Below are 12,920 nucleotides of genomic sequence, written 5' to 3' on the forward strand. Positions count from 1 at the left end.
TGATATTGTACCTGTTAATTTACTCTACTAAAAACAGTTAGTAATATCAGCTACAACCATATTGCTTACTTTTCTGCTCTAGCGTTTTGATATGATCATCTCCATTTATTTAGAATTTGGATCGAATGACTTACTAATCCAGAGGTACAGTCTCCCCCGTCTCCTCTTCCTTCTCCTCTTCGTGATAAGGTTGGACGTTTGATACAAACTCCCCTGCAAAATTTCATGAAATGTGCGAATGGGAGATTGAATGAGTGAAGTGAACAAAATGTTTGTTTTACATGATCACAACAACATCAAATGTAAAGGGACTCACCGTGCAATCGTTTAACAAATCTATCGAACTCTGTGAAATTTTGTTCCTCCAGCAACGGTGGCGTTAGCCTAAGGTAGGTAAACGCGGATAAATGTCTTCCATCTGGATCGCTGATAGGTTTTGCAATCTCCAGTATTTTATCGTAGCCTTCTTTGTCGTAGCATGGAAGAGCGTTTTCACTTGCCACTGGTATGCCGACGTCCCAAGCAGCGTTTAGCACCTAAAATGTTTTTACATCAATAATTTCAGACACAAATATATCTGCTCGGACCAAAGCTCAAATTTCTGATGCTAACCTGCCACACCAGTCCTTCAGGATCTGCTAATGCCTCTGGGAAGTCCTCGTGTTGATCCATTGTTCGTAGCTCAACGCATGTAAAATTGAGAGTAGCCTCGTGCTTTTTCAACACTGATGCTATAGTAGCATAACCATCGCGATTGGCAGGATTGTAGAAGCCCGCAGTTAGTTCTGCGGCATGACTGGCAGTTTTGTACCACCAATGGATTCCTGAGAGCTGCTAACCAACAACAAAAGACATAACAAAACATTTCAGTGAATAATGGAAGTGTTCATATCAAATAGTTCACTGACCTTCACAGCAATAGGCGTCTCTTCAAAGGCAATATTTGCCATGGCCAATACTCGGTCAGCGTGGTCAACCAAGATGCCGGAATACCATTTTAGAAAGAATCGACCATAGTGACCATCGTAATCACCTCCATCACAAAAGAATCGCGTATCTTGTGGTTTGGAGTTATAGGAACCTGCACTATCAGGTGCTCTACCCCAAATCGAGTGACCCCTCGCCTCTGCTGCCTTTTCTAAACTCTCTATCAAGTATTTATCATAGCACTAATGGAGAAAGAAAAAAAAGTCTGTTTCACTAATTGCATTAGAATATATCAAGTCTAACAGATGAACCACACTAACAATCCTGACAAGCTATTCGAGTCAATGCAACCAAAGACTACCTGAAATTCACCAATACCAGGATATTCCCAGCCATGATTTGCCGGATAAGATGGATACCGCAGCTCCCCGCATGCTCCAAGTCCAATTTCAATTTCAGAGATAAATCCATCTTCAAAGAATTCGTTGAACTCTACTCGGAAGCTTCTCATATAATCAAAATACACCTACATATTCTCATCATTTACATGCTAATAGTTTACACAAAGAAATGATCAAGATAAAAAAAGCATTCTCAAAATAAGCATAGAAATTACTTTCAAATTCAGGAGTAAATGAAAAGTTATATACGGAGAGATAAGCATTAGATACATTGGCATGCGAACTTATGAACAATTTTAACTATGAGAAAACAATGTCTACTAGAAAAAGAAATTAGCATAATTGACTAACATATTAAGAAAATAAGCCATATGACACAACAAGAGCGCAATATAGCACCGGGCTAGCTTACCTCAAGAGCATTTCTACCTTTCAAAACCCGTTGTTTGTCAATTCCCCAAGTGAGGCATTCATGGTTGCGTCTTCCCTCTTTATCCGTGAAGAAAATATCAGGATTTGAACTACCGATTTCCATGACCCATTGTGGAAGCGGAATATGCACATCATCACCAACGTTGCCTCCACATTCATGAAAAGACATAACCACCTATGTGAACAAATAATCAGTTAAAAACAAAAGCAACGTCAACAAAGTCAATATGAATTTCAAAGCTAAAGTCAATCACTCACTTGCAGCTTGAGATCAAGATCTCGTACAATCTGAAACAGCTTCCTATAGCCGGACCAGTTATATTGCTGAGGGGTATGTGCTTCAACTATGCCCCACCAGCAATCAACCATAACACCATCAACATTAATCGATTTAAGGATTCTCAGTTGGTTTATCAAGTCATCAGCATCAACCAACTCACAATCCATATTGATGAGTCCCAACTATTTCAGAAATGAACTAGTGTTACGACTTGAGTTCCAATTCGTATACTAGAAATGAAATCAATATTAAAGAAAAATTAACAAAAAAAATGAAAAAAACAAGTCATTGCATACATTCAAGCAAAAGTTAGTTAATGGAAGTGGTGTAACATGTCACAGATGATTTGCAACTCACAGGTAGCATCACGAAGACTGGAACGTAAGGCGTGCCAGTATAGTCTCGCTCCTGAACCTGCGGAACAACAATGATAACATTAAAGATGAGCAAAACTTAAGCAGACATCAAAATACTATTTCAAGAAGTAATTTCTAATAGATCCAACAAAATCCACTGGAGATATCAAAACTTAAGCAGATATCAAAATACTTAAGCAGTCTATAATACAATTGTAGCCAACAAAATCCACTGGAGATAGATTAAAGCTATTTGAAATTATGAACACAGTCATATACAAGTAGTGATCACTAAGTTGTGCTACTGCTAGCATATCTGCATATGTTCCATATTCCGCATTTGCTTTTCAGAAATTTAGATTTACCAAAATGGTGATCCTAACAAATCAGTGCATTGTGTCGACCTCATCTTCTCACCAAAAATGCTAATCTCTAACTATCTGCTAACAAATAAATCAGTAACAAATACTGAATTTCAATTTTCATCTCTCTAGCTGAAAAAAAAATAGAATTAAGAAAATCACCTGCTGGTTCTTCGAAGAAGCAGCCGCGGAATCATCAAGCGAAACGCTATCATCTTCCTTGATTTCCTCCGCAGCTTCTCCGACCATTGCGCGACAGCGAAGGCCAGATTTCAGTGAACCGCTCAATTTGCCGGAACAGAGCTGAACTGCTTTCCGACCACCGCGAATTACAATCGGAGAAAGACGCGGAACCGCCACCGACGGAGCAGAATTCATTGTGCGGAGCAGCGTGGAGCTGCGTGAAAGATTAACCGCCATTCTCAATTAGTTCTATGTCTCTCTCTGCAGCTTAGTTCTCGTGTACACAGACACACACGCAGTTTGTGTGAGAGAGTGATATATAGTGAGAGATAGATGGCGGGCCCGGGTAAGTAACGGAATCCGTGAAACTGGAGGCAGGGTTGCGGGATCCGAGTTTTTTTTAGAAAGACTCAAAACTAAATTAAATAATCAAGATTCAGTTTAGAAATAAGTAAAAAGGTATATTTAGGTATCTTATTTCAAATTTTCAATAAATTTATGCAGCCACCTTGTGGCCATCCACGCACTAATATAATAAGAAAAATCTTAATTTATTTAATTTGTTTTTTAATATAAAAATAAGATTAATTATTTTATTATATTCTCTTCATTGTATTTATTATTATTTTTTTAATTTATTTTTTAATAAAAATAAAAAAATTACCAAAAAATTACAAAAAAATAATTACAATGTAGAGAATATAATAATATAACTAAATCTTATTTTTATTTTAAAAAATAAGTTAAATAAATTAAATTATTTTTTATTTAGGTAAATTATGGGTGGCCACAATGTGGCTGTTTAGTTGAAACGTTACATCTTACATGCATTCAATCTCGAAAATTTGAAGTTTTTTTTTTGTTTAATTGCTTATAAATTACTTCTTGATTTTCAAATAATTCTTATTGTGCATATTAATTTTAAACTTTATATTAAATTATTTAATTATTTTATTATTTCTTTTATTTTTCGACTAAACTTAATTCTATAGTGACCGTCTAAACTTTGCAATCGAATGTTTTTTAGGAACCGATTAATTTAGACACGTAAGATTTCAAAAGCGTATAAAGAGATAGAGTAATATTTAAAATCCAAATGAGCTATAAATAATAAATTTTAATCCATGATTAAAATTGCTAGAGTTTGATTGAAGTAGACAGCTAAGGTGGGCTCTTAAAAATGGTCCCCGCCATTTAAGACCCCACCCTCCATAGTCGGAGAGCCTCCGCGCCACCGCCAGGTATATGCTCTAATGATTATATTTGAACTCCAAATAAAAGGCATGGGTCCTCATTTTGGGCTAAAAACACATATAGGCTGACAAATAAACAAGAGTCAAAAAATAAAATGATAATTCTAGTTAGTAAAATATAGATTGTAGGGTGATTCTATTCATAGCCTCCATTTTACTCTCTATAACCACTTACTAATTAAAATATTAAAAGTATTTATATATAGACTATTTTATCCTTTAGCCCCCATTTTTTTTTCTTTCGTCTACTTTTCTTGAGGCTCCTCAATATCTGTCAGTTAAACAACAAAATTCGTCCACTGTTCCGCGTCAAATCCTTGGCAATGGCCCATATCAAACCTTACGCCATTTTTCTACAGAATTTTTAAAAGCACAGTTATTCAAGCATTTCATCAAACATGTGGACTGCGTTCTAATGATAACATGTAACTTCGAGGCTCAATAATAGCAAGTGGGATCCAAATTCAAAAGAAAAATCAATTCGCAGTAGCAATTTGGATGGCTAGTCTTAAATCGCCACGCCTTTTAGTTTTGATCTTGGGAAGAGGTTTTAGGATTGTATGCAGTTTTTATTAATGGGGAAAATCTCATCGATACGAAATGAGCATACAATTTGTTATTAAGTATAGATTTTTCTTTCCCCCGCTTTCCTCTTCCACTTCATTACATTCTTCTTCAATTCCTTGCCATTTTCTAATGAAAGTGATAGCCAAAGTGAAAAATATGATCAAAAGATATAATAGTCGAAAAGGAGAAAATAAAAGTCTAAAAATTGAAGAGCAACTATTTACAGAATTTTGAAGGCTAAAGTCATGTCAAAAGAAAAAATATAGGGCTAAAGGATAAAATAGTCTATATATAAACATTTTTAACCAAAACTTTAAAGATATATAAATCCTAGGTAGTTAAATAATTAACTTTGGTCCATCGCGGCAGTACTGTTCTTAAAATAACAACCCAAATACAATCACCCACTTATTTATTTCCGTTGAAGCTAACATAGTGGGATTAGTTGATATGCAATATGTTGGGCTTATGGTCCAAGCCCAATTTGATTTAATTTAATTTTCATTTCGAATAGATATGCTTAGTTCATCAATCAATCAATCAAATGAATAGCAAACAAACTACTCCGTCCCACAAATCTTAACACATTTTCAAATAAAACAATAATTAATCTAAAAATAAGGGATCTTAATTACATTATATCTTCTACTTTATTACTTTATTATTTTCTTTCTTTTATTTTATCATTTTTATACTTTATTACCTACACATTTAAAACACTAATTTACAATTCCTTAATTTTCGTGCCAAAACCAAACGTGTCAAGATTCGTGGTACGAAGAGAATACTAGCATTTTAACTTTACTTTCAATTTTCTTTTATCGAATCTTTATATTTCTATTTTTTTTAATATATTTTTGCACTTTCATTTTGTAATTGGATTTATGTACTATCTAACTCTTTATACTTTATTCACTATTTAAAATTCGATTTTATGCGTGCATTCAATATTTTCTAGCATAAAAATTTACTATTTGACAAAGAAAAAAGTAGCAATTTAGTCCCTATCATAGATACCCTTATGACGTCTGTAGTGGGCAAAATTCGTCAACTTGGCTCAAGCCCAATAAATGAAATTATATTTATCACGGGATCAACCTGGACCGACCCAGGTTGACTATCCACTTTAGGTCCAAATTGCCTGAACAATCGGGCTGCATTCGGCCTAAGCCCACCAAGCTAGTTTGCCAGTTTGGCACAATCCTAAAAAGCCCAACTGGTCAAACGGACTGGCCCGTCTAGCCCGAAAAACCATAGATCGACTTAAAACCACAATTAAGCTGGATGTATCGCATACGGCCAAGGGTTCTAGCCGACGTGGATCGACGAAGTTATGAGACCTAGCCGTCAAAACCCTAGAAAACGTCTCCCAGCCGTCAAGCCCTAAAAAAAAACGTCTTCCACCAAGCTGACGCAGTCAGAGGGGAATCTTCATGATCCCGTCCAAATCGCAACAACCGGATGGATGATAGGTTTGACGGGGCCAGGCTGTAAAACCCTAGCGGCTGGATGTCTCCTATATAAACATCCAGACCAGATCATAAGGGGACACGAAATCCTACTTGCTCTCTACTCTTTGAATTCTCTCTACTCCGCCGCCTAGCCAACTTGGCCTATCTCCGCCTCCCATATTCCATTGTCACAACATTGTCACCGTTTCCACCCTCCGACGCCGCTTGCAGCCTGGAGTAACCGCACACTCCAGCCTGCCTTTCTCTCTATTTCAATTCGTTTATCACTATTTGGCTATTCCGATACTGACTTGAGCGTCGGAGGCTCTACGGTCGACACCCCCACCCGGTGCTCAACCTAGGGCTCTTACGTGTTCTTGTGTTGACAGGTTGCTAGTGCCCAATCCATCCGGACGTGCAGACGTCAACTTCAATTGTAGATTTTAGCCTCTACAATTTGGCGCCCACCGTGGGGCCCTAGCAATCAAGCGAATCAACGCACTTTCCGTAGATCTCTACAAGCATCAATCATGTCTGACGGTCGCGACGGATCTGAAACTCCTGACGCACCCCACGTGGTTGCTCAAACTACTCAGGCTGACCTAGCCGCCCAGATTTCCGCACTGACTGAACAGATGAATCAGGAACGGGAGAGGTGCAAGAAGTTGGAAAAGGAGAACGCCAACTTGTATGACCGTCTCGAAGCCATGGAGCCTATCGAGATCATTGAACCTCCCGGCTTCCGAGCCCAAGTATCTTCCATGCAACCCCTGGGAGATACACCGATCACTCACAAGGATGGATCCAACCATCTCATGATGGATCCGTCATCTTCGGTAAGAAACCGCAATGTCGTTAGTAACCTGACTGATCCAGGCCGTGTTACTTTGAATGCAGGAACACTCCGACAGGATGGAACAACCACCATCGGAGGACAACTCACCCGAACCAACTTCACCACCCCGGGCATAGCAATGAGCAATGCCGCCGTAGGAGGCATACAACCTACTATACTGGGGCCCAACCTGGCGGTCGCGCCAAGCCAAGCCAATCAACAGGCGGACGGACCCAGCCAGAGGGAGATCACCCAAGAGCAGCTGTTTGGGAATGAATTCACCCAACCAACCGCGATCGGCCCGTATGCAATCAGAGACGAGGGCTTGGCAAGAAAGTTGGCCGAAATGGAGGCCTTGATCCAGCGAATTCCTGGTGTCCCGGCACCCATCCACAAAAGCTCAGAGAATTGCTACGCCGACTCGCCATTTGTGGATGAAATTGCTCTAGTTGAAATGCCCGTCAAGTTCAACTTTCCAATCATGCAAATGTTTGATGGAACCACGGATCCGACCGACCACATAGCTCAATACAAGCAACGGATGTTCACTGCCGCAATTCCTCGTGGATTGAGGCAGGCCTGCATGTGTAAGGGGTTCGGTTCTAGTTTGACGGGACCGGCCCTCCAGTGGTACACTAACCTTCCCAATTATTCTATTTCAAGTTTTGCTCAACTAACCGATATATTTGTGCAGCAATATGCTAGTAGCAGGAAACTTGAAAAGATATCAGAGGATCTTTACGCCGTGATCCAACGACGTGATGAGTCCCTTCGAGACTACATAGGTCGATTCAACAAGGAGAAGGTGTCCATTACGAATTGCAGCACCCAGACAGCGATCACCGCCTTTCGAAAGGGCCTTCTGCCCGACTCGGACCTCTACAAAGACCTCACCAAATACCCTTGTAGAACAATGGAAGACGTCCTCGCCAAGGCGTGGGCACAAATCAAGTGGGAGGAAGATCAATACAGCCATCACCGATCTTCACCAAGCAGACACACTAGAAGAGATTCCAGGGTGGATAGACGGACGAGTGACAGGCGATCTGAGCCTTACCCACCCCCACGACAAGAATACAGAAGGAGACAGTATGACCACCCTTACGAGTCACGACCACGTGAGAGGGCAAATATACCAGAATACAACTTGTCTATCTCACCAGCCGAGGCGGTCGAGGCTCTTAAGGGGCTCGGAGACAAGGTCAAATGGCCAGAAAAGATGAGGACACCAGCTGATCAGAGGGACAAGTCAAAGTGGTGCGATTTCCACGCTGATCACGGACACCGAACAGAAGATTGCATCGCATTGAAGTTAGAAGTGTCGCACTTACTAAAGCAAGGTCACCTGACTGACCTCCTTACCGACAAGGGACGTCAAACCTTGCAACAAGGCCAAGATCGTCAGCAGAGCAACACGGATGTCACCCCGCCTAGACCACCGCAACCTGATCGAACGGTGAACGTGATAACTGGCGGATCAGAAGTTAGTGGAATCACTCACTCGGCAGCCAGGAGACACACTAGGCAGGCTGGACATTTACAAGCTGAACATGGCAAAGCCGAAAGAAACGCAACCATCCAGCCGGCACAAACCATCTCTTTCACCACATCCGAATCCACCAGGCTACTTAATCCCCATCATGATGCTTTAGTAATTTCAATTTGTATTGCAAACTGTTTAACCAAGCGTGTACTAATCGACAATGGTAGTTCTGCCAATGTCCTATTTTTGTCTACTCTCAGGGAAATGGGAATCGACGAAACTAAGATCATAAGGAAGATGACCGTTCTCGTTGGCTTCAGCGGAGAGCAAAAAAGCACGCTTGGTGAAATCGAGCTACCCGTCTATGCTGAAGGGGTCAACCTATGCACGCGGTTCCTAGTGGTGGATTCTCCATCCGCTTACAATGTCATTTTGGGTCGACCATGGATACACGAGATGGGGGCTGTACCGTCCACCTACCACCAAGTCCTGAGGTTCCCGACAAAGTGGGGAGTTAGGGAGATTCGAGGAGACCAAAGGGATTCCAGATCGTGCTATCAAACAACGATGAAAGCAAAGCAAGCTGTCTTATAGCAATTACAGCGAAAAGAATCATCCGACCCCCAACCAAGCCAGCCCGTCCAGCCTGACCAACCTGATGCAGTGGAGTTAGATGAAGTCTCCATTCATCCAGACTTCCCGGACAACAAAGTCCGGATTGGAGCACAGCTGGAACCCTCTCTCAGAGAGAGACTCCTTCAATTTCTCTCTGAACACTATGATTGTTTTGCTTGGTCCCATGCGGACATGACTGGTATTGATCCTAATATTATTGTGCACAGGTTGAATGTCGATCCCGACTACCCTCCAAGAAAGCAAAAGCGAAGAAAATTCGCCCCGGAAAGGAACAAAGTCATCAACGATGAAATCAAGCAACTTGTGGACAATGGGCTGGTCAGAGAGGTTCAATACCCAGACTGGCTAGCCAACGTGGTGGTCGTAAAGAAAAAGAACGGGAAATGGCGAGTGTGCATAGATTTCACAGATTTGAACAAGGCGTGCCCTAAAGATTCTTTTCCACTACCCCACATAGACATGCTTGTCGATGCTACAGCCGGGCACGAGTTACTTAGCTTCATGGACGCGTACTCCGGGTACCACCAGATACTGATGCATCCAGACGATCAGGAGAAGACGTCATTTATGTCCAACATAGGCATCTACTGTTACAAATATATGCCATTCGGACTGAAGAATGCTGGAGCAACCTACCAACGTTTGGTCAATAAGATGTTTGAAGAACTATTGGGAAGGACAATGGAGGTCTACATAGACGACATGCTTGTGAAGTCCCTACGAGCAGAAGATCACATCGACCACCTCCGACAATCTTTCAATATACTTCGTGAGTATAACATGAAACTTAATCCGACTAAATGTTCATTTGGTGTGACTGCAGGTAAATTTCTTGGCTACATGGTGACCCAAAGAGGAATAGAAGCCAACCCGGCCCAAATCGATTCCGTACAAAGAATTGCATCTCCAACATGTATCAAAGATGTGCAAAGACTTACTGGAAGGGTGGCGGCCCTTAGCCGGTTCATCTCAAGGTCATCAGAGCGATGTCACCCATTTTTCAACACGTTGAGGAAATCTAAAACGTTTGAATGGACACCGGAATGTGAGGAAGCACTCAGCCAGCTGAAGCAGTATTTAACAAAGCCGCCGCTTCTATCCAAACCAAAAGACGGTGAAATATTGTACATGTATCTAGCCGTGTCAGAAACAGCAGTCAGCGCGGTCCTAGTTCGTGATGATGAGGGCAAGCAGTCACCAGTCTACTATGTTAGCAAGTCATTACTGGATGCAGAGATAAGATACAGCCTGCTGGAGAAGTTAGCCCTAGCACTCGTTCATGCAGCGAGGAAACTCCGTCCATATTTTCAGTGCCATCCGATAGTAGTCCTCACCACGTATCCTTTGAAGGCCATCCTCCACAGACCGGAGCTGTCCGGCAGACTAACCAAGTGGACGGTCGAGCTAAGCGAATATGACATATCTTACAAACCGCGCACTTCACTAAAATCACAGGTATTGGTCGATTTTATAAATGATTTTACGCCTAACCTCTCGATACAGGCAGACAAAGAGATTTGTTGCCTCACCGAGGACAAAGCGCTAGGGGCGTGGAAGCTCTTCGTAGATGGGTCAAGTAACAGACATGGAAGTGGACTCGGGATAGTCCTTTCATCACCCCAAGGTGACAAAATGGAACAAGCAGTCAGATGTGGATTTAAAGCAACCAACAATGAAGCCGAGTATGAAGCAATGCTAGCCGGTCTTGCCTTGGCCAAGGAGTTAGGAGCCAAAAAGATCAACGTCTTTAGCGACTCTCAACTGGTAGTAAATCAAATGCAAGGAACCTACCAGGCTCGGGACAACAAGATGACAGCCTACCTAACCAAGGTGAAGGAGTTGCAGTCCGGCTTCGTAGAATTCACAATCAGTCAGGTACCCAGAGAAGATAATAGCCACGCGGACGCCTTAGCCAACCTGGGCTCCTCCATCCAGACTACCACCTCCAAAACCATTCCGGTTATCTACCTTCAATGGCCGGCAGTCTGGAAGCAAGAAGAAGAACATGTGTCAAACATATCAGACGGACGTACCTGGATGACCCCGATACTAGAATACCTGGAGTAAGACATACTCCCGGACGACAAGAATGAAGCACGCCGAGTAAAGGCTCAGTCTGCCCGATTCTCCATCATCCGAGGTAAGTTGTACAAACGATCATATTCTGGTCCATATTTAAAATGTATTAACCATGCAGAAGCAGAAATGGTCTTAGCCGAACTACATGATGGAGAATGCGGGAATCACTCTGGCGGGAGGAGCCTAGCTCACAGAGCTTTAACGAGTGGGTACTATTGGCCCACAATGAAGTCAGATTCGGCCGACTACGCCAAACGATGCGACAAGTGCCAGCGGTTTGCCCAATTATCTCACCTTCCACCTGAACCATTGATCTCAGTCACGTCGCCATGGCCTTTTATGAAGTGGGGGATGGACATCGTGGGAAAGCTACCCAAGGCACCTGGACAGTTGGAGTACATGTTGGTGGTAACAGACTATTTTAGCAAGTGGATAGAAGCCGAGGCATTCCACAAAGTTCGTGATAAAGAGGTGAAAGGATTCATATGGAAAAATGTGATATGCCGATACGGAATACCAAAGGAGATTGTCACCGACAACGGCTCCCAGTTCATCAGCAACGATTTTCAAGATTTCTGTGAATCTTGGAACATCAAGCTAAGCTTCTCAACGCCTAGATATCCCCAGGCGAATGGCCAAGCTGAATCATCCAACAAGACGATAGTCAACACCTTGAAGAAAAGGCTCGAAAAAGCCAAAGGCTTATGGGCCGCCGAACTGCCTGGAGTGCTTTGGTCATACCGAACGACCACCAGAACCCCGACGGGAGAAACTCCATTCTCACTAGCATACGGGATGGAGGCAGTCATTCCAACCGAAAGCAAAGTGCCCACAGCCAAGACCGAGATCGCCTTAGACAGCCAGAATGACCAAGCAATATGCCACGAGCTCGACACACTGGATGAAAAGAGAGATACGGCAAGACTACGGCTTGCATCCTACCAGCAGAGTGTCGCCAGATACTACAACCGGCATGTTCGCACTCGGACGTTCAAGCTGGGCGATTGGGTACTCCGACGTGTATTCCAAAACACCAAGGAGATCGGAGCTGGCAAGCTGGGTCCAACCTGGGAGGGTCCATACTTGATCACCAAGGTGTTCGGCAATGGCGCTTACAAGCTGCAGGACAAAGATGGGCGCGACATCGGCAATAGCTGGAACGCCATCCATCTTCGATTGTATCATTTCTAAACTTTTCATTTGATTGTTTATCTTTTCGTTAAGTCCATAATTTTTTCCACACTGTTACTAACAATTTTACCCAGGCCAAGTCGGAACTACATCGGACTTGATCCCGTCAAAGGGTATGTAGGCAACTCTACGGAGCATGGCTCTACGGAGCCCAGTCCGGCCCAAGAACTACATTTGGCTTGATCCTCACAAGAGGTATGTAGGCAACTCTCCGGAGTGCAGCCACCAACCTCAAATCTACATGTCTCAGCTTGCGAGATACAAGCCGTTAATGATGACTCGCCTACACGGACAACGTCAACCTGGATCTATAAGGAAGAAATCATCATCACTACATAGAGTCCAAGACCTTTAATCTCTAGCCACCCAGCTTGGAACAATCAACGAGATATGCAAGAAAATTGTAAACATTTATATTTCAGAACAGCCTCTCGTTCAAGTGCTCTCGTCACATTGTACTAGCCACAATTGGTAGAAATCAGTT

At 42.5% G+C, this 12,920-nt stretch overlaps 1 protein-coding gene across 2 annotated transcripts; it reads right to left on the reverse strand.

Annotated features, from left to right (window-relative positions):
• Positions 1 to 3,326, reverse strand: LOC130999065 (beta-amylase 2, chloroplastic). Of its 2 annotated transcripts, XM_057924536.1 has the most exons (9): positions 2,921 to 3,326; positions 2,398 to 2,454; positions 2,019 to 2,222; positions 1,741 to 1,935; positions 1,289 to 1,453; positions 909 to 1,169; positions 613 to 831; positions 317 to 536; positions 1 to 213 (listed from the first exon to the last, which is right to left on the reverse strand). In XM_057924536.1, exons 1-9 carry the CDS (start codon positions 3,176 to 3,178, stop codon positions 134 to 136), a joined length of 1,659 nt encoding a protein of 552 aa, XP_057780519.1. In that variant the 5' UTR covers positions 3,179 to 3,326; the 3' UTR covers positions 1 to 133. The 2 variants fall into 2 exon arrangements, with proteins under 2 accessions (XP_057780519.1, XP_057780520.1); XM_057924537.1 differs by lacking the exon at positions 2,921 to 3,326 and having other exon boundaries at positions 2,337 to 2,452.
• Between the last annotated feature and the right edge of the window lie 9,594 nt (positions 3,327 to 12,920).

Source organism: Salvia miltiorrhiza, chromosome 8 (genome assembly GCF_028751815.1).
Source record: "Salvia miltiorrhiza cultivar Shanhuang (shh) chromosome 8, IMPLAD_Smil_shh, whole genome shotgun sequence".
Taxonomy (NCBI): Eukaryota; Viridiplantae; Streptophyta; class Magnoliopsida; order Lamiales; family Lamiaceae; genus Salvia; species Salvia miltiorrhiza.

Excerpts from the sequence above, each read along its gene's own strand:
- LOC130999065 (XM_057924536.1), bottom strand. The coding sequence starts at position 3,178 with ATGGCGGTTAATCTTTCACGCAGCTCCACGCTGCTCCGCACAATGAAT. Across the intron at positions 2,223-2,397 it reads CAGTCTTCGTGATGCTACCT|TTGGGACTCATCAATATGGA; the intron begins GTGAGTTGCAAA and ends TTTCTGAAATAG. Across the intron at positions 537-612 it reads CTGAAGGACTGGTGTGGCAG|GTGCTAAACGCTGCTTGGGA; the intron begins GTTAGCATCAGA and ends AAAACATTTTAG.